The 22013-nt window shown below is 40.9% G+C and overlaps 1 protein-coding gene across 9 annotated transcripts in view; it reads right to left on the bottom strand.

Annotated features, from left to right (window-relative positions):
• Nucleotides 1-6305: 6305 nt before the first annotated feature.
• The window catches only part of Unc5d (unc-5 netrin receptor D), a 537586-nt gene continuing 521878 nt past the window's right edge, over nucleotides 6306-22013 (bottom strand). For 8 of the 9 annotated variants that reach the window (XM_041673692.1, XM_041673695.1, XM_041673694.1 and 5 more), the window contains one exon: nucleotides 6306-12419. In XM_041673692.1, coding sequence (XP_041529626.1) covers nucleotides 12215-12419 — 205 coding nt within the window. In that variant the 3' untranslated portion in view covers nucleotides 6306-12214. The remainder of the gene's footprint in view (nucleotides 12420-22013) is intronic. The other variant, XM_041673701.1, reaches the window with a different exon arrangement.

The following is a 22013-nucleotide window of genomic DNA, read 5'->3' as shown; positions in this document are numbered from 1 at the left end:
CCGTCTTCTGTTGCTTGGCTCCCACCATTTTCATAACCCTCTCAATTGAGTGTCCACTCTTCCCAGTCTCTTCAGGTTTCTCCTAATGAGGAACGGTCATGATTTTCAAGCACCAGAGGGACTGCTACCAACATGGTACCTACCATGCTTGTAATGCCATCTTTTGTTCTTTGTTCTCCACACTCACGTATCAAGCTGTGACCTTCAAGGTTCCTATTAGATGTCTATTTTGAACTGGACAAGAAACCAAACTCGTCATTCTCACCTTTCTGTAACTATCCATTTGCCAAATTCTACCATAAAACTGTCACCTGTGTATTTTCAGTTGCTTATACCAAAGTCTCAGAGCCAACCTTAGTGTTTACTCTCCCTTTTGCAGTCTATCCATTTCATCAGAAAGTTCTGTCGGCCCTGCCATGCAGAGTATACAGATGATTCACATCTGATTACTGTCCCTGTCATTCCCAATAGTCTAGTGCCTCATTCGAAACATCTTTCCCTCGCTTAGCATGTGCATAAGCCACCCTGCTAATGCCATTCCAATTCCAGCAGTGTCTGCCCACATCACACAGCATAAGCCAGACCCATGGAAAAGCACACATACTCTTTTCTCCTCTTCTTCTCCTAGCCCATCTTCTACTCTCAGTAACATCGCTCCATCAGCAACGATTTCACGATGATTCCTTGAGCATTTCCAGCATATGGCCATCTCAAGGCCTTGCAGAGGTCTTTTCCTCTGCTCTGCATCCTCTTCTTAAGATTACTTTCTTACCCTGTTTATCTATTTAGTCAAAAGCTTCTTAGTGAGACCATGCCAGGTACGCCGGTTTTTTAGATAACATTGAAGTTACACTTGGGAGTTTGATTTTTTCCTCCTAGCCCATTTCTCCCTTACCCTGTATTTCTCTTACTTATTCTTTATTTATTTATAAAAAAGAAATACTTGCAAAACTAGGATGTTTAGTTCACTGCTGTATTTCCATTGCTACCCTTTAATATTTATTGTGTGCATAAATAATATTTTAAAATAAACTTAAAGGTAGGGCAAAGCATTAATAAAATCGAAGATAGAATTAAATGGCGAAATGAGATTCCTTGTTTGCTTAGGTTTTAAAGGACCATAAGAGGAAATACTGCAGAGGTCCCTGAGAGCTATGAATAAACACAAGAGCTTGCACAGTTTTCAGTGATGTAAATATGCCACCGATTTGGAGTTTTGTCTAATTTTACTTATGACATTGCTAAGAACATATGCATATTGATATTCTTTCCCAAAGTATTTGGAATTTTAGATTAATGATGTTGGGAGAAGAAATGGTTTCTAGTCCTGTACATTTTAGCAAAGTCATTTAACTGTGGAATAGAAGGAGATGAAGGAGCAAGTGGTCATCGCTTAGAACTTTAAAGATTTATTTATTGTGTATACATTGTTCTGCATATATATATGCCTGCTTGTCAGAAGGGGGCACCAAATCTCATTACAGTTGGGAGCCACCTTGTGGGTGCTGGGAACTAAACTCAGGACCCCAGGAAGAGCAGCCAGTGCTCTTAACCACTGAGCCATCTCTCCAGCTGTATGTATATTTCTTGAAAGCTGGTTGAAAATAACTAAATTCTGACTTCTTATTTATGCATCAGCAGCCAATGTAGTATTTTAATTTTACTATAAGTTAAAATAGCTCTTGCTAGAATAAAAAGTACTTTTCCAACTCAGTTCTTGTCCCAGGAAATTGATGATGCTGATTTTGCAGATGGGGATACCACAGCTCAAAATATAAATGAGGTCTCGGAGACCCAAAACCAAAACACCCCTGTAGTAATAAAGGCGGCAGGGCTGCGTTCCCAGCACCCCATCCGCCTGCTCGGCTAGCTTATGCCCCGAAATAACAACACACAAACTGTATTCATTTAATCACTGCTTGGCCCATTTCTATCTAGCCTCTTCTAAGCTAATTCTCACATATTAATTTAGCCCATTTCTAATCATCTGTGTTGCGCCCCTAGGTGCGCTTACCAGGAAGATTCTAGCCTATGTCCATCCTGGGTCGGACCTTCATAGCATGCATCTGCCCAGGAGCCAGGAGCATGGCGTCTCTCTCAGGCGTCTGCTCCCAAGAGGAGAGCTGTCGAGACTGACCTCACTTCCTCTTCCTCCCAGCGTTCTGTCCTGTCTACACCTCCCACCTATCTTCTAACCAATAAAATGGGCCAAGGCAGTTCCTTTTTTAGCCAATGACCTTCCTCCATCACACCCCCATTTGCCTGGGCAGCATTGCATTTTTGGCTGGATTTCCAACATTCCCAGGAAGGAAAGGACACATTGGAGTCTGCTTCCAGTCCAGAGAGAGCAGGATCATTTGGCACAAGTTATTTAATTGCTATTAAAGATGCCTCCAGATTTTTTGTTTTTAAAGTAGTCTTTGTGAAGTTCAGTGAAGTATTGATAACTCCTTGTCAGTTCTAAGAATTAATTCCCACAAGACATAAAGAAAAGCAATCAAGCATTTACAGGTCAGAACTAAAATGCTAAACATGTTGATATGGGCACATATGTTCAGATGCATGGAGTTCTCTGTGACATGCGATAAACAAAAGGAACTAGATGAGGGAACAGAAGCTGATGGTAACCTGGATAAATTAATTCAGGAGGGAAGACATAGTTTATTGTTTGTGTCTCTTTAGCAACCACTAAAATCTCAGAATTAAACTTTGACATGTCATCTTGTGCTCATTAAGTAGGTGGTAGTTGATATATATTCAAAAAGTGTGGAAACTAGTAGCCTTGGAGGAGTATGTTAGCATAATTTCATATTTCTTAGTTTCCCTGTGTGTAAACTAGTTCAGATAATAGTGGAGGCTTCATGTGATCACTGGAGAATTGAAAGAAATCCATGTGAAAGACCAAGCACATGGAATAAACCAACTCAACTACTTATTGCACCAAAAGAGGAGTCACCAGGAAAAGGCCGCTGTCAGTTGGCTTTTCCTCAATAACAAAAAATGGAATCACCTCCTACTGACACAACACTGATGTCTGGGACATGCTGCTGTAAGAAATGTGATATTCTGTTAATAATTAGAGGCACAAAAACTATCGTTGTCTCTCTTGAATGAAATTCTTGTTAATAAGTTTGTCAGTGCTGTTTTCTGTTGGAGTGCTGTTCCTCCATGATTTTGTCTGACAAATTCTTTCTGATGAAGAAATAGAAGCTATGACACACACTGCTTTATTGGTTGTGATTTGATTTTATAGCCATTCACACCAAGAGGCAGATTCTACTTTCCTGCCATGTGCATATGCTGATTTTGCGAGGCCATTGCAGAAATGCGTTTGTTGCAAAAGACTTGGTGCACTTGGATCAGATCTTAGAGATCCAAAAATGCATAAAAATAATAAACGGTGGTTATTTCCAGCTACAAATAACGAGATTTGCTATACAATATTACAGACTAAACTATAGTAATAAACTACATCTAAATCTTAGTTCAATGGTAACTTATATAGATAACTTCTGTAACTTTTCTTCATGCAACATACAGTGTTTTTCTCCCTCCATATTCCGCACTCACCAGTTTTGTGGCGTTTACTTTTGGATGCCATGTAATCTCTGACTTGAGAGTCAGTGAGTCCATAGAGGTTGAGTCAATATCATTCAATAACCTTCAAGAGCATCTTCTATGGATGCCCTGCTTACAGTGGAGAAGTCTGGAAGGTGATGGTGCTCAGTCAGCTCATTGTTGGATTTATACACAAATTCAATTTTGGGGTCTTCAGTTACCTGAAAACCACAAAGCAGTCAGCTCATTGGCAGGGTACTGAATATATGCAAGAATGCTGTGTTTTAAATGTTCAAATTTGTCTGGGTGATAGAAATGCTTTGAATATGTATTTGTCTCACCAGTGACCTCTCTCATTCTCCTCCAGTTATTCTATGGCTACATGATGTATGTTTCCACAGTCTGAACTAGACAAGGACAGCAACCCAGATTTCCACGCCTGATTGCATGTTTGGGTAAGTGCAGGTACACGTCGTAGGACCGTGGATGTGGCTTCTCAGCCATCAACTGGGATAAGAAATGTACTGCACAGCTTTCTCTGTGGCACCTGGAAATTGAACGCAGGTTCTCAGACTTGCAAGGCAAGCATTTTACCAACCAAGTCATCAACACAGGCCTTACTTGTCAGCCTCAATCAATTACTTCACACTCAATGAACTTAATAGAACTATCCCTTTTTGAAAGCAAGGAATTTCTTGCCGGATGTCATGGATCCAGAGAATGGCAGATTCAGTGGCCAAGGTCACATATACTGAGAATGGTAGACTCAATTACTGTCCAAACCTGTCTGGTTTCAGACTCTTTCAGCTTCTTCTTTAAAGTATGTCTAAAGTAAGATGGAGGTGAACGCCCCTTCCTTCTCAGTAAACAGTGTGTAGGGCTCAGAGCTTTATCCGTCACTTTTCTTCCACTTATCAAGTTGTGAAGGGTGAAGAATTCTGTAATGACTACTCCCCTCCATAAAGCAGAAATGTCAAGTATCCTGCTTATTACCAATGCCACAGGCTGTAAATTGTATATTCATTTGAGTGAATGGGTAAGCTTTTATCACAATCAAATCTTCACACGTACTGGCTCTATAGGCAAAGTCCATACTAACTGAACCCATTCAAAATTAAAATTGTTTCACACACATTTTTCTTTTTTTCTTCCCTTTTCCTTTTCTTTTCATCACCCCCTCCTTTTTTTTTTCTTTGACAAAGTCCAAGTTGGCTCTGAAGTTGTGGGCAACCTTCCTGCTTCAGTTTTCCAAGTGTTGGGAATTAGAAGTATGTGCCAACATCCCTGGCTGCTAACCGGACAAATTTTATGCAAAGATTCTAATTCATTCTTTCGAATACTTTATTGTAGGTTTAACCTGGTGGAGATTCATCTTCTCTGGATCCCTGTGTCACTCACAATGTTCTTCTAGTTCTAATTTGTTCGGCTAACTCAGGGTAGATTGCTTTCTTTTAACTGTCCAGAATATACTGAAAATTTGGCTTAGTTTTGCTTGTTTTAATCACTAATTCACCCACTTTTGAGTTAGCTGAAATCACCTCCCTTTCTTCTTGTAGCTTAAATATTTAAAACCAGTGTTATAGCTCCACCCAAGTCTCACAGTGATCAGAAAGAAACTTTAGAGCCACTTACAGACACAGTGTAAAAATTCATCCCTATGCCACCCAATAGTCCCCTCAGATGATGTAGGAGGGAGAACTACATGGTCCAAAGGTTAGGTGTAGGTTTCTATTTCCAAGATTCACCATACATATTAGGAAGTAGATAAGGTGGTTCTTTGTACATCGTAGCTTCCAAAATTTAACTAGTGGGACAGCAGAAACTATCAGATTTACATGAAAACATTGTTTTGCTATAGTTGTTTTTTCCTGGTGTGTCTGTGTTTATAGATTTGGGGAAACTACTGGTTTAAATCATTTTTTATATCTTCTTTTAGATACTCACCAATTACTTTAAATAAATTAGAAAATATTTTTGAGTCTACCATATTATTTCATCTCAGATCAACTCTCTAAGCTCTCCTTTTTAAATGCCTAGGTAATTTTCCATATTCTAAACATGAAGAGAGAATCAGGCAGTCAAATGTGTTGGAATGCCTAATATTACATATCTCCCTACTACCTTCCCACAAATATTCTACATATTCTTACTATTTTACCATGGCAAGCAGAAAGTGTTCTATTTATATTTTGAAGATTTAAAAAAAATCTGTGTATTTATGTATGGGTGTCTGAATGTGCACATGCATGAGGGTACCCATGCAAGCCAGGACAGGGGGCTGGGTTCCCTAGAGCTGGAGTTACAGATGGTTGTGAGTCACCTATAGTAGATGCTGGGAACAGAATTTCGGGTCCTCTGGAACAAGAGCAAGTACTTCAGCTTGGAGCCATTTCTTCAACTCGAAAGCATGTTATACAGTGTATAAAAGTATTACATTTGAGGGATGTGAAAAAGGCATTTCTGTTACTGTGTGGCTATGATTACCTTGGAGTATCTAAACCTACATCCCCAAGAAAGGGGAATGTATGCACAACCTTAGGTGTGCACGTGTGTATTTAGGTGGCCTTTGATTCTTAGAAGATAATGTATTTGGTTCAAATGGCTCATAATATTTTCTGAGGCCAGAGGGAGAAGGGAGTTTCACCAAGTTTTGATGATTTGACAACCGCCCTTAAGGAGAGCATCCCAACACTTGCTAGGATATGACCGTGTCCTCACGGAGATTTCAAAGTCCCACTCACGGAACATATCCTAAAATGTCAATAAAAGACTCTTTATTCATAAATAACTGATAAGCAGCAATTTATGCCTGCACATTTATCTTGAAAAGTCGATAACCATCCATTTTTTTTTTTTTTTGCAAACTCTACATAAAACATCCAAACGGGCCATTTTGTTCAGTACAATATAACATAGCTGTTTGGCATTACCAAATATATATGTATATATATTTATAGATATGTACATTGCTGAAAAAGAAGCCGGTGCACCCTTCTCTAAGGAGTCCATCCAAGTATCGACTGTACAACATTCAGAATTTACACTGATAATACAAGGCACAAAAAGTGTGGTATGAAGCCAAGGCCATGCTTTCCTTAGACCCTCTGCTCTGGCTTACTCTCCCCTTCAGCTTCATGTCCGAGTTAGTGTTTCGTTTCAAATATTATTTCATAAATTTTGGCTTTGAACATACCAAATAATTGTTGAGGGTGGTATGAGTGTTTTTTTTTAAATGAATCATTTGAAAGAACACCCCCATGTACCTTCCCAAAATAAAAAGAACAAAATGAAATATGCCTAAATTCTTCCATACAGAAGGAGGGGGAAATATCGCTCAGGTTTCCAAGTTTGGGCTAGGCTAGGAAAATGAGCCAGCATTCCTCTAGCTGCCTGTGTTTCCAATACTTCTAGGTCAGGATTTATTGGCGTGTATGTATCAAGCAGACCTAATTATGAAGAATGGAAATTTTGTTCATCCAGGATAGAGAAGGAGACAGCTGTTTTCCTGACAGGGGAATGCTGACGCTTGGGTATTTTCCCCTTTATTGAGAAGTTTTCTCTGGGAGCAGGCAGCATCTGTGAGAGACCTCATGGGGGTTTCCATGCTCAGCTTTTCTCCCAGGAGGTCCTGAGGGATTCATCCTGATGAGTCTCCCTCTTACCACTCCCCATGCTTGCTAGTGAAAGAAGATTGGAATTGCTGCTTCCACATTTGAGCAGAATGCCTATGTTTCAGGAAAGGGGTCTTGTGGCATGGCATTTGGCTTGCCTAGTCTCCTTAAATATTATGCTTTCATCAGAACCCCGATTAGATCACCACCAACTAGAAATGTATCAGATTTTAAGGTTATTGAAGAACTTTATCAATACTGGAATTTTGGGTGTGAATTGTACTTGAATTATGTGGATTTTTTTAATAGTTAGCCAAATTTGAGACAAAGGGCATATTCATTATATCCATGCCTTCTGTGAAAGTATTTGACACATATTCCCAGTTAGGTAAAGAAAGACATTACCAAATTCACTTATATATATCGGAAACTAAGGTATAACTTTGTGGAAAAATGATACAATTCCTGTTGAACTTAATACTGGTCAGGGCAGGGAGAATTTTAAGCTTAGACCTAGGTCAGATGCATACTGCCTTTTTTTTTTTTAATCTTTGGATTCAGATACATGGTAGGTTTAAAGACATGAAGTTGAAATGTTACTGTCTTGGGCCCACTTCATGAGGACACTCCAAATCCATGATCTTCACAGCAAAAGGAAAAAGCAATGAATAGCTGCTTCAAAAACCACAATTATTCTATGCGAGATAAACTTCCTACTGCAGATCACAGTACTACACACTAGTGACTAATAGCCAGGCCTGGCGCCATCCCCTTTCATCGGCAGGAAATAATGACAGTCTACAAATCGCCATTGCAGCTTTGTTGGTGACCCTGAAGTGGGGATGTGAAGAGTCCACGGTAGACACTGGCTCTCCTAGAGTTGCTTCTGCAAAAGACACCACATGCTGTCAATACAGCCAAACAGCTTTGTCACCTCAGCTTTTGAAAGAGTTTGGAAAAGAAAAAAAAAAACACAAAAATATGCAACACGTCTAAGATTAGTAACAGTTTCACTTTTGTGACGTTTGACAAAATACATTTCTGCTTGTAGTTCAGGAAAACTATGCGGACAGAACAGTGGCAACTACGGAAACGATGGCCATTCAACTGTTGGCAAAAAGCATCAGTGTTCAAATACGGTGCTATGACAACGGACACCAAAGGGCTAATAAAAGGTTGTCACCATTGGCAAACCCACACGTTTGCTCTCCCAGGTGCTGTGGCTGTCACCTGGAGTCCAGGCAATGGGAGTTACTAAGGGTTCAGACTTTGCAATGCTTCATGAGAAACAGAATGAACACGGCCACGCAGTGGGCCAGAGAGGCACGTTTCTCAGCTCCTTCCTCAATTCTGCTGGAATGAAGACCTCAGAGAGGGTTGCCTTTAGCATGTCTGATAGCTCTGTCATTCAATACACTTACAGAGGCTAGACCAAGAAATTCAAAATGTCTGAAAGGAAAACAAAACAAGGAAACAAAAAAGCAAAAAATAATAATAATAATAAACAGAAGCATATCCCAAAGATTTTGTTAACACTCTGAAGTTCACAGGTAAATTTGGTGAAAGTGTATAAAACCATTCACGCCATGTTAATTTTCTACCTTTGCTTCTCATATTTAATATTTGGAGGTTTCCTTGAGGAAAAACTACAGCAATAAATCCAGATATTTTACTCCAAAGAGAACCCTGTGTGATTTGACTTAATAGTCCTTCTCCCAACTAAATGAAAGAAAAACTACCAGGACCACAACAGTTTGAGATAAAAGTAAGAAAAAATAAGAGAAAAGTTCCTCTCTTTAAAGAGAGCTGTATCAATTCCTTTTCATCTCCTACAAAAAGGCCAATAACATTTTTGTGGGAGTACATTTGAGTTTTAAGAGTCTGCTGCACTGGTAAGTGAAGTTTGCATTTAAATCCGTGGAACAGCTTCCGTTCAGCTTAAAGGATGTTAATGTAAAATGCTAAGACTATATATGTGATGTTGTAAAGACCATAAATTAACTTTACGATGCTGTAGTCTGGCAAAACTGTGGATCACACCATTTTGGTGGCCTAATTTTAACTCAAGTTTGAAGTATAACTATTAGACTTAAAGTCTCCGAGCACTGAGAAATTTGGCATTAAGTAGGATAGCTTTGCACAAATTTTACATAACCTATCAAGTATTTAAGGCCACTTTTAGTTTTTCCTTCATCTTGTACTAGGACGGTGACACTTTGAAATTCAGTTCCTGGAGTGATGAGTAAGCTTCTTCCGAGAGGGCCATTTGTGTCGCGGCAGGTGACGATAATGGAAAAGCTTGTGGTCACAGTGAAACACTACACTTTCAAGTGTGAACTAAGGACTGTGTGACCTGCAGACCCTCCCCCAGCACACAAAAATCCTTTGGTCTATAAACCGACCAGGGTTCTCTTTGCAATTTCATTTTAAAATATTACACAAACCCTGACATGCAAAGGCTGAAGAAGTTAACATTTATTTCAAAATCCTGTGTAGCATCCTAGCAGAAATAAGAGAGATGTGAAGAAGGAAACACAAAAAGTCAAGGTGAATTGCACAGAACCATGGACTGGGTGGGATATGAGATGCCTTATGTTAACATCCCCCTTATCACTGCACGGAATACTATGCTCAAGGGCACTTATAAACACAGGTCAGAAAAAAAATACAAAACCTGAAGTCAATGGGGGAACTGCAGACACTTGAGGATCAACGTTTCTGTTGTTCGTGTTACCTCACCTTAAAATAACCTACACAGATGCCAGGAAGGTTGCTCACAAGTTTTATCTGTTTACACTACTATAAAAAGTTTTAAAAATCTACAAAGAGCATGTGTAGGCTCACACAACAGATAAACAATTATAAGGCCAATTGGGAGGGAAAGAAGAGAAGATGATAGGGTAAAAAATTTAAAGCAAAAATCTTCCAAATGAACATTAGTGTAAGATCTCTCTAGAATGTGTTGCAAAGAGTTTATCACCTAACAGGGGATGCAGATTCCAATCTGCGTCTGGTCCTGCCACTTATCACCTATCCGGTTTGTGGGTCATCATCAAAAAACTTATAGTGATGCCAAGCAGTTTTACATTTTTATGCTCTTTCTCTTTCTTCTTCATAAGGATGAATAAATAAGTTGAGAACACTAGGGAAAAGGTGTTCTCCTGGTCCAGATATGGGATTCTGTGTAGATTTGACAGTTCTAAGATGATTTGTTTGTTCACTAAAATAAACCTTTTGTTCCTGAGCAAAGCATCATGGGTCTTTTATTATTTGCATATGGCAAAGTCTTCTATGTAATATAGGTGGCCAGATAAATCACATATTAGTTAGATAAAATGGCTAACACATTGAAGAGTTCTTCAATGCTTTGACCATGGGATTATAACTTCAACCTGTCTTTAGGTCTTTTGCACTTGGAATGAGATTGCAAACATTTGTTTTCAAACAAATGACCCCTAAAAACCAAAAGCATAATAATATCCTCATTACCAAGGAGTCTCATTTCTTCTATTTCTGAACATCGCTTTTCAAATGTAGCCAGCCTCAAAGTAGCTATGTAGCTGCCTGGGATTTAATGTAGGTGTCTGAGTTGTGACGTCCTCACTGTGGACAGTTACCGAAAGGATCTGCCACAATATGAACATATCCGTTCATTGCTAGTCTCTCAGGGCATGGGTCAAAATTATGTAATCAGGTATAAATGTGTAGCAAAGCATATGATGCAGCTCACATGTAACCCACAGATTCCAATTCCCTACAATGTCACTGCTTTATATTAATAAAAGTTGTAAGATGAGATCCATGAGTGACCAGTGCTAAGGAGAATGCATACACAGGAAGGCCAGGCAGTCAGAGCACAAAGCCTCTCTGAATGATGCATGTGGTTCTTAGGACGATGTCATAGAGTATTCTGTTCCTTGGGTGCATTCACTCAGATCCTATACACAGAAAGGCTATCAGGTAGGTTTCCAAAAGGTGACAGCAGGATGTCATGTCTTAAAGTTCCATCGAGACATACTGTGATGGCCTAGTATAAAGGTTAGAAGAGTTCCAGAATCTGGATGGAAAAGCACAGTAAAACACATTTCTTATAGGAAAAAATATTGGACAACATGGGCTGTCCAATCTCCTAAAATGGGAGTAGACGGGCTCTACCCATCTCCTAGAATCGGAGCTTACTCAAAGCCTGTGACATCTGCAGTCTATTTATTTTCCTGGACCTGGACTAGCATCTCTGTCTCCATTCCACGGAGTGAACGGTGTTCTAACAGCACACTGAGATTTGGGTAGTTTGGGTAGTCCTGCTCTGTTGAGTTGAAGTGTATAATCATGTTCTTTACTATCTCTGTACTGCAATCTGTCAGGATGGGAAAAGAAATGAGTTTTGTTTCGGGGAGGGGGGGATGAAGGTGAGGTACCAAGAACTAGTTTGAGGTCTATCTCGCTTTTCAATCTTGTCTCAATCAAGTGACTCATATAATAAGTGCTGGTGTGATGTACTCAGATTCTAAATTCTAAATGCTCTCCCCCAACACTGGTGACATCATACTAATAGGTTGGCCAACTGGATTTGCTTCTGAAAGCTAGTCTCCCTGTGATTTCCAACATCCTAGGTGCTAGTTGGTTGGAAACTAAAAATCAGGTTTCAGAATCAGGTGGTCCTGGGGGGCAAGTCATTCCAAACCCGTTCCCAAGCATGCACTTACTCTCCGCCTTCCAGCTTTATTGTACTGTTTCTACTTTTCATAACTACTCTGATCTACAGTTACCTTCACCTCTCCCCTCGGCAGTCCAAATCTGAGGAGGTTTACCCGTGTGTAGACCCAGAGGAGTATTCTCTTCTTTTATGTCCCCCCGTTATTAACACATTTTACCTATTATCAAATTCATTTTCGTCAACCAGGGATTTTTTTTCACTGACTCTCAATAAAGGCTGCATTAATGCCCCAAACGCCACTGGGTAGAAATCTGCCTCTTCTTCCCCAGTTGAAGCCACTTGCTCTGAAGCTGGCCATCACTAGTACTGCCTCAAGAGAGGAAACAGATTAGAGTCCATTTTGCCTGCTGTAGTTGAAGTCAGCTTCCTCGAGCTGGGACTCTGTGATGTTTGACAGTTTCGAGTGTGTCCTCCCAATCTCTTCAAGGGCACAGGCGAGTGAGTCAAGATCCCCATCCTGCTGGTGACGAGCTTCCCAGAGGTTCAAAATGACAGCAGAGGGGCTACTTTGTGTAGCAAAATACGACAAATTCCTAGATAAAATTAAACAAAAGGAGAATATGTGGGAATGATGAAAAGGATTCGCTGTAAAGGAATTAAAAGGAACTTTCAAGGTTTGTTTATTTATATTTATATGTGTGTACCACTTTCACTTATGTAGCATAAGCACATGGGCACTTTAATAAGCCAGAAGACGTCTGAACTCCTGGAACTGTAGTTACAGGCAGTTGGGTGCAGCCAACTAGGTGCTGGGAACTGAACCAAAGTCATCTGCAGCAGAAACTAAGTGTCCGTAACTGCTAAGCCATCTCACTAGTCTCTAAAATGAAATTTAAAAGACAGCAATAAAATAGCGGTAGAAAGTTCCAGAAACATAGGCCCGAGGCAGTCCGGTTTGTATACCAACACTCAACTACAGCTATGCTTCAGAATGATCCCAGTGGCTTTCTCTTTTGAGTCTTGCCTTGGTCCTTCCCTTTCTTCAGCTGCATGTATGAACATATATGCATGATTCACTCCTAATTGTTCTCTTGAAGTGTTCTTTTACATTGGTTTATATGATAAGGTAAATCATCACCCCCTCCTTTTCAAATATTTGACTCCCTACCTCCTCTGCAAATATAAGGGCTACCAAGGTTTTGTCTTCAATTTTTGACCCCCTGTTCTTTGGTGCTAAATGTGTACCTCCCATTTTCTTGGCTAATTAAACTATTTATAGGGTTTATTATAGCCTTAGGCATTGTTGCAATTACAAGTCTATCTACCACTTCAAGCACAGCGCATCAATTCTCATCTGAATGCCTTGGAATTAGTAGCTATAAGCACCAGTATTTATGATTCTTTTTCTAATTCCTTACATTAGGATGTTCAATTTTGACCCTTCTCTTTGTTGTTTCTTCCTTTGGTAAAAATCAGCAGTTTCTCCCTTCTATTTCGGGGACAGACATCATTTTTATCTTAGCACCTCAGAATTTCTATCATATAGTAACAGACTTGGAACCCTGTGTCTAAACTCTGAACACATGCTGCATTCCTACATTCTATCTAGCAAGTCAGAAAAAATTTGTTTTCATGCCTATCTGGTCTGACCTCATTGAGGCTATGTAGACCATCACACACACACACACACACACACACACACACACACACACACACACACTTCCCTTTCACTCCTACTGTCTTCTTTCTTGACTACAAAACGCGGAAAGCTAAAGATCATATTGAATCATTTCCTGAATCTGCCATAGCATTTATCATAATACTATGACAGGTATTTATCCAACATCCATTAGCTGACATTAACTGAGTAATTGATTCTTAGATGTCTTTTCTAGGTGATATAGCATCCTCAGTGAAAGAGAAAAAAGAGAACCTCAACCTTTTGGACAATAACTTTGCTCTGATGAGGACTAAGACAACACAAAGGATTAAAGGTCACTGTTTTTCATGGGGACTTTTACAGTAAGGACGGAAATGTCGTGCCTGATGAAAATTTAGTGTTTTGAAAAGATTTTAAAGAGCTGTTCCTATTTTGAAGATAGTTGCCCTTTCTGCCAGTCTTCCCAGCAGACGATTACAAAGTGGAATCCCATAAATAGCATTGCACGAGAGCAGAGGAGCTTTCAACTCTATCTGACTACTTACATGACACACACATGCACATTACAGCATAAGTACCAAGGTTATTAGATATACCAATCACCAAACACATTTTTTTTAACCAAGAAGGGGAGAAGGCCAGTTTAGGAATATTGACACTTGTAGTAACAAGAGCGGCGGAGCTGCGTCCCCAGCACCCTGGCCACCTGGCTAGCTTATGCTCTGAAATAACAACACACAAACTGTATTCTTTTAAACACTGCTTGGCCCATTTCTACCTAGCCTCTTCTAGGCTAATTCTCGCACCTGGACTAGCCCATTTCTAATTATCTGTGTAGCCCACGAGGTGGCTTACCAGGGAGATTCTAGCCTACATCCATCCTGGGTCAGAGCTTCATCGCGTGTGCCTCAGAGAGCAGAGTTATCCCCGTGTCAGTCCAGGAGAGGGGAGCATGGCGTCTCTGCTCCAGAGAGCAGAGATGTTGAGTCTGAGCTCACTTCCTCTTCCTCCCAGCATTCTGTTCTGTTTACTCCTCCCACCTATGTTTTAACCAATCAGGGCCAAGCAGTTTCTTTATTGCTTAACCAATGAAATCAACAGATTGATATATGACACTCCCACATCAGACACTAGTCTCTAGTTTCTTTCATTATTTTCTCACCTTCTTCTTCCTGCCTGCCCCTACCTTCCCTCACATTCACCGCCCCATGCACCCCTTCCATGCTAACAAAAACAGCAAATCCTGCAAAAGTACCTAGAGGGCTTCTCATTCCTGTTATCTAAAAACTTGGATTTGAACATTGACACTTACTCATGTTTGGGGGGTGATGTTTCTAGAAGTTTCTGGATCTTACTATACCTATCCCCTTTCCTAAGTCTCAGGCAATACAGAACTAGAAAGGATAGTGGGAAAATAGGGGCACTCAGAGGTCAGACTTCAGTAGACTCAGACTAGCTGGTGTGGTCATGTTTTTCTATATCAGTTAGCAGCTTTTGGAAGGAATAAAAGGTCTTTGTGATCTCCACTCTTGTTAAAAAGGCAAAAAATGCAGGCTGGGCTGTGGCTCAGTGGTAGAGGTCTAGCCTAGCCCTGGCCTGGTTTCTCAGGATTCCTCTTCCTACACACAAAATACAACTGAAAGAGCAGTTCTGTTTTACTACAGAATGCTTCTGTTTTGCATTTTCTATTAAACAATATTATACTTTTGTCCTATGACTGGGCTCATAAAGACCCTAATTTTAGACCACTATGTATTTCAGATGTTGACAAACCTACAAAGGCTAGCAAAATAGTTCTGGCTTTGTGGTTCTTGGATCACCTCTCTGAGTCTGCCACACTCTACCAGGGCACTGTGAGAGCAGCAAGAGACGTGATCCTACACTGTATAGAGTAAAGCTGAAATTTGATTCTCATGTCCATCCCACATCTCTTACAGCATCACTCTTGTGGCGCTCTCCCCCTTGATACATTTAAAAATGAAACAACTATTCTGAGCTTGTGACAGACAAGGAAAGGGCCAGATTTGCCCTGGAGCCATTTTGCTGCCTCTGTCTGGAACTCTCATGACTTAGATTGTCTAAAGCTGAGAAGAAACTTAGACTGAACCTCCTGCTTTGTGTTTCCTTTGAAAAAAAGTATCAAGATGTCCAAAGTTGCTGAGCCCCAAGATAGACTATCTGGCTGCAGAACTCTATGCCATTTATCTGTTCACATGTTTAGGGCACTTCAAGATAAAAGCTTAAAAACTAAATAGTGAGAATTCTCAAGCTTATTGATGTGGGAGTCCCCTCTGTATGCTGTGATCACCATTAATGAATAAAGAAACTGCTTTGGACCTATTGCAGGGCAGAACTTAGCTAGGTGGGGAAAACATATAGCAGGGATCCACTTTGAGTTGCAGCCAAATAGCCTCAGCACCAGAGACTCTTCTACTAGGTGCAGGCTGTAATTTCATTAAGAATTTGGGCTTCTACCCAACAGTGTCAACCAATTGCATCTGTAACCCCAAGGGCAACAAGTTTGTTTACATTCCTTAAAAACATGTATATTGAAGTCAGCCTCTTTCTTTTCCCCCCTTAAAAGCTTCTTTCGGAAGGGCTTATCAGTTTTTTAAAGCAGTAAAAAGCAAGTTGAGCTATCTATAATAAATTAGAAAACATTGTTTCTAGAATAGTGCATAATCCTACTGTACAGTGTGGAAAAGGGAACTGAATCACAGTCCTAATGAAACAATATTAGTATCGCTGCTATCATCCTAATTGTCTCATTTAATGAAAACCTCTTATGGGACCCAGAGCAACCCTCCACACAGTTCTTTAAACGCAAACAGAAGAGCAGAGCCATTCTTCCTGAATCACGGTAATTGGACACATCATACTCATGTGCTCGGCTCATCAAGCTTCCATCTCCAAACTTCAAACAGCAAAGTCCCTGTCGTGGTAAAGCAAGGGAGCATTCATCTACTGCTACTGAGGGAGCAAGAGGAGAGCTCTATAAGAACCCTAGGGCTTCCTGGAAAAGGTAGATGACCAGGGACACAGAAGGGAAGGGTGGGGACAGCTGAAGACATGCACAGATCCACCATGCTAGTCTGAACATCCTGGTCCTTCCCTGAGCTCCTTTCTGTCCATTCTGTCATCTGCTCCTGGAGAGAAAACCTGAAGGGACTTCACTCTCCCGGTAATGTATGGAAGCCTCTGGGCTTAGAAGTCTCTGTGAGCTGCCAAATGAAAACAGAGCTAGTTACAGTCTCTTGTCAAAGCTCCAGTTTTATTCTTCCCAAAACACACGTGATGATTTCCATCTCTTGGAAATGAAACAACGACAAAGACTACCAAATAAAAATCTGGATGTTGCTTTGAATTGGAATATAACCGTGTGGGGGGAAAAGTAATCTGAATTCGAGTCAATTTTCTTCCTCAATCACCTTGAGGCATTTTTGAGAACCCTGAGGGCAAAGTAGGACTCTGGTTAATTCCAAGAGAAAAGCATGCAGTGCCAATCCTCACTGGAGGAAGGGCGAACTAGTTAGACTTTGCAAGCTACTTGGTGTAAGCTTCAATAAGGCTTCTACCTCACTGGAAGGAAGGGCCATCTAAGGGGCACTTAGATAAATAAGGCGAGATCACTGTCCTTTTACTTTCTCTTATCTGAAAGACATCAACTCCAGATGTATGGACATTGTTGGCATTTTCAGTATAGATTTCAATGCTGCTTGTTCGGGGCATCCTTCAGTCCATGGGGCTCTGCTTTGTCCACCTTTTCAGAAGAGGGCCATGTTTAAAGAGGGGAGCTTTATTGCTCCCAAGATCGGCAAGAACTTACCAGTGCCTAAGGAAAAACAAAAGACAAACAAACAATCCCTTCCCCCCAAACTTGGCACCATCTCTTGTGATCACCCCTTGGCCCTAACAGTGTGAGCGCAAGATCATAAAAAGCTTCTTTTTCCATATTGCCTTCAGGATGGGAACCTGCCACTTACAATCCATACACAGCTTGTTCATGGCTAAACCTGTCCCAGGGCTGCCTCTTTTCTGTTTCATATCAGCAGGCAGTTTCATGAGCCATTGACTTCAGCAAAATGAAGCCCAAACACCCACCACTCTGCTGTGTTAGAACCCTCTGGCCTCCTGGGCTTTTCAGATTTCAGACCCTGAATAAGTCAGTAAGTCTACTGGGCTAGAACCAGCAAATCTGATTTAAGCTTCATTGTATTTCACCTCCAGGGACCTACATAATGCTATTGCCCTGTGCCTTAATTCTCCTGGATGCCATGAAGGGTTTTGTTTTCGTTTTTGCTGTTTTAATTTGGAAATGTCAGCCTTAAAAGGTAAGGGGGTGCTTTCTGGCTTCTAAGCCTGCAGAGCCAAGCAAACTCTGTCTGGTGTGAGCACAGGAAATCTCCAAGCATGAACGAGAGGGGAGGCGCTGTTGGGGATGCAATCTGGGCTCACTATTGTTTTTCTCCCTTTCCCTTTCTTCTTCACCCCCAAGGCCTGCTCTGGAACTTTGCTACATTTGAGAATTCTTAGCAGCTCCTCTGCCCACATGAGTCCTTCCCCCTCTGCCTTCTGGCCATTTTACTACTCTGATGCTTCCAATTAAGAAGGTGGCGGAGGAGACGAAAAGATCCGACCTCAATGTGAGGAGACTCTGCTTCTCATTAAAGGTCCTACTGAAAGATGTGGAGGCATGAAAACAAGATGTCACCATGCCCTTTATCAGCCACAAGGCTGGAGGACTTTCATTATTTCTCAACTTTTACAGCATCACCCATGGACCCAACACCTGAGACGCATATGATCTGTTTGAACTGGATGACTAACAAGAAATATGTTTCTTTGGCAATGCTGCCAAATTTTCAAATAAGTCTACTATTAGGGAAGGCCTTGGGAAAGACAGTTAATAAGATGTAATTTTCTTCTACTTTGGCTGTTTCCCTTCTATTCATCCAGCCATATCGCATGCATCTGTTCCCATAGCAACGCAGTCAAGCTTTGGTCTCACAAGGGATTCTTGAATGCAGAAATCACAAGGCCTTACAGACTTTGAAACAGCTAGTCAAAGCCTCACACACTTAGACATCCAGGAAAAGACAGCGTGGTTTGGGGGCTTGTTTCCTTGTTAAGGCTTATTCTCAAACACCCCTTGATCCCTGTTTGTGTCAGCTCTACTTCCAAGGAAGCAGAATGGCACGGTCAAGATAGTGTCCTGTGGAGGAATTCAGATCACTTATTCAGGGATTAGTTATTGAATTTCTCCTAGGTTGACAGTCTTATCTATACATGTTAAATGTAATTTAGAAATAAGCATCATAAAAATGTAAAGTAAGATGTCAGTTTAGATATGGTGGGATACTGAAGCAGGTATTTTAGGAATACTCATTTATTTTTATGTGTATGAATATTTTTCTGTATATGTATCTGGGTATGTGCCTGCCTGGTGCCCATGAAGGAGGGACATTTGATCTCTTAGGAAAGGAGTTACAGCCAGTTGTGAGCCACTCTGTGGGTGCTGGAAACTGAATCCGGGTTCTCTGCAAGAACAGCAAATGCTCTTAATCACTGAAGCATTTCTCCAATCCCAGAAGCAGGTATTGAATTAGTCCTCAGCAATGTTCTCCACCATCTCCTACTAATCACATAGGGTCAGAGCAATACATAGTTACTACAGCTGAAATTACAGGCTAAGCATGTAACCTTGTATGTTTAGTATGGGTGCTGAGTTAGAGTCAGCCCTGTTCACAGCATCCGTAACTGCAACTGTCATCTCTGGCATCTTCACTGGGCTCTGCAGTGTTTTCAATGTGGTCTATATAGCAGGCTAGTTGCAAGACCGCCCATTGTTCATATATATATGTGTGTGTGTGAGAGAGTGTGTGTGAGCATGTTTTTGTGTGAATGTGTGTGTTTGTGTGAGTGTGTGTGCGACTGTGTGTGTGAGTGTGTGTGAGTGTGTGTGTGTGTGAGAGAGAGTGTGTGTGAGTGTGTTTTTGTGTGAATGTGTGTGTGTGTGAGTGTGTGTGTGTGAGTGTGTGTGTGTGTGTATGAGTGTGTGTGTGTGTGTGTGTGAGTGTGTGTGTGTGTGTGTAAAGGCAAATCATCATAAGGGACCCTGGCATTTACATTTGCCAAAGAAGAGTAAAGTCTTTAGGACTGTCAGAAAAAAATAGAGCAAATATTCTCCTCATTTCTCTTGGAAACCCTTTCTTTGGGATTTGATGACTGTTACTGATATCTGTTCAATGCTTTTGAGAAGGTGGAAGAAGGAGGAAAGTCAGGTAAAAGTTTATTATGTGATTAACGGGAGTCGATTCTCTGAGTAGAAAGGATGTTTGCACCTTTATGCTATCTTTCTTTCCTGACTCCAGAGCTGATGGAATTCTAGGCCTCTGAAATAGTGTTCTTTTTATTTTTGTCTTTTCTGTTTTTATCAAGACGGAGTTTCTATTTACTTCTGTCCTTGAACTAGCTCTTTGTAGACCAGGCTGGCCTTAAACTCACAGAGATCCACCCATCTCTGACTCTGGAGTGCTGTACCTGTATATTGGCAATTGTACATTTCCTGTATTCCAGATTAATGAAATTTATACTATGTTATTCCTAATCATAAGAGTTAAATCATTAATCTGGTATTGCATAATAGGAAATGGAGGAGGATTTTATTCCACCTCTGTTATACATGCTTCTTTGAGAGAAGGATGATACATATCTCTGGTACTTGGGGTGATCTCATTGAGAATGGGCCCAATAGGCTCATATGTTTAAATTCTAGGTCCCCGTTTTGTAGAACTGTTTGAGAAGGATTGGGAAGAATGATCTTATCGGAGTGGGTGTGGCATTGCTTGAGGAGGTGTATGACTGAGGGATGGGCTTCAAAGCACATTTCAAAAGCACACTCTAGGCCCAGACTTGCTGTCTGTCTACAACTTCCAGATCAGTTACAAGTTCTCAACTCCTGCTGCAACACCATGTATGCCTACCTGCTGCTATGCTCTGTGCCAGGATGATGATGGACTAACCCTCTGGAACTATAGTGAAACCCTAACTAAATGCTTTCTTTTGACAGTTGCCTTGGTTCTGGTGTCTCTCTATAGTGCAATAGCACAGTGACTAATGCAGTACTCTACGTGAAGATAAAAAAGGAACTTGGGCATTTCTTCACAGTGAGATTGAGTTGAGCCAACAGATACCAGGTGGCTGTAAGCACCTCTTCTTATTCTGCTCCTCCAGATATTTTAGCACCCATGTCAGCCCTAGACTCAACAGCATTCTCCACCTTGAAGGAGGCTGAACGTAGAGCTGAAAGAGAATCCTTAGTTCCTGGAAATATCCTGACGAGAGCAACAAAGTCCTAAGGAAGCTTTATTTAATGAGGATGGACTGCAGCTAAGTCAGGGCTCTGGGGATAGCAGACTGAGGGAAATACAGGGCGCTGCCTGCTTTTATAACCACAGGTCACCAGAACAGTCAGGCCTGCTTGGGGTGGGCATTGTTCTTTCCTGGCAGGTTCACATTGCAGAGATAGGAAGCTGAACAGTTGTTCAGTTGTTGGCAACAGGCTCTACATGTCCTAACTAATTCCTAACTCATGTGTGTGTATATGGATATGCATGTAAGTGTATGCACATATGTGTTGAAGCCAGTGGACAACTTGGAGTGTTGTTCCTTAGTAGCTGTCCACTTTGTTTTTGAGACAGAGTCTCTCAGGGGCCTGGGGCTCACATGTAGGTGCTGAAAATCAAACCCTGGTCTTCACACTTGTATGGGAGGCACTTCACCAACCAAACCAACTCTTTGGGCCCAAGTCTAGTGTATTATGATATAAATTTTCTTTAAAAAGTATTCAGCAATTTTTAGTGATTAATAAGGTATAAGATTTTTTTAAACCATGCCTTAAAAGTAATTTACTTTGTTGGTCTCTTAATTGAAAGATTACTTTCTCCTAGGAGGTTGAGCAGTTGTTGAGTTGTTGGCAGCAGATCCTACACGGCCTGACTAATTCCTATCTGGCCCTTTACAGAAAGTGTACTGACCCCAGCTGAAATCATTCACTTCACAGCTTTTGAAGATCAAAGCTGGAGAACAAAGAGCAAGGGAGGAAATGCTGCCCACTGAACTGAATATGTTATCTGTATAAGATTTCAAGAGAGAAGTAGATTATACACATCCACGCTATTTTAATTTGGCATTCATTGCGGCAATGTCAAGGTGAACAAGTAACATTTGTTGAAAGTATTCTGGGCACTATGCTGGAAAAATTTCAACACAATAGGCATTTGAATTACTTATGTCAAGGGAGCTTAGGCTGTCCCCGAGAAGAGGTGTTAGGGGAAAATAAGCAAGTAGCAAGTCAACAGGCTCATGACCCTAGACACTAGAAGGGGAGCTAGCTCCAGAATGGACAATTGATGTTCATTAGTGTCTGGACATAAAAGATGCTAAATGGAGTCCCCTGCTTGATTTGCAGTTCTCCCTATAGTGTGAGGTCAGAAATATGTGACTTTGGAGCCGCATACTCTAGGTC

This window comes from Microtus oregoni, unplaced genomic scaffold, assembly GCF_018167655.1.
Source record: "Microtus oregoni isolate MIOR12 unplaced genomic scaffold, Mior012 000024F_ref0000369, whole genome shotgun sequence".
Classification (NCBI taxonomy): domain Eukaryota; kingdom Metazoa; phylum Chordata; class Mammalia; order Rodentia; family Cricetidae; genus Microtus; species Microtus oregoni.
The sequence above is the reverse complement of the archived record's forward strand: the minus strand, read 5'-3'. Positions and strand labels throughout refer to the sequence as shown.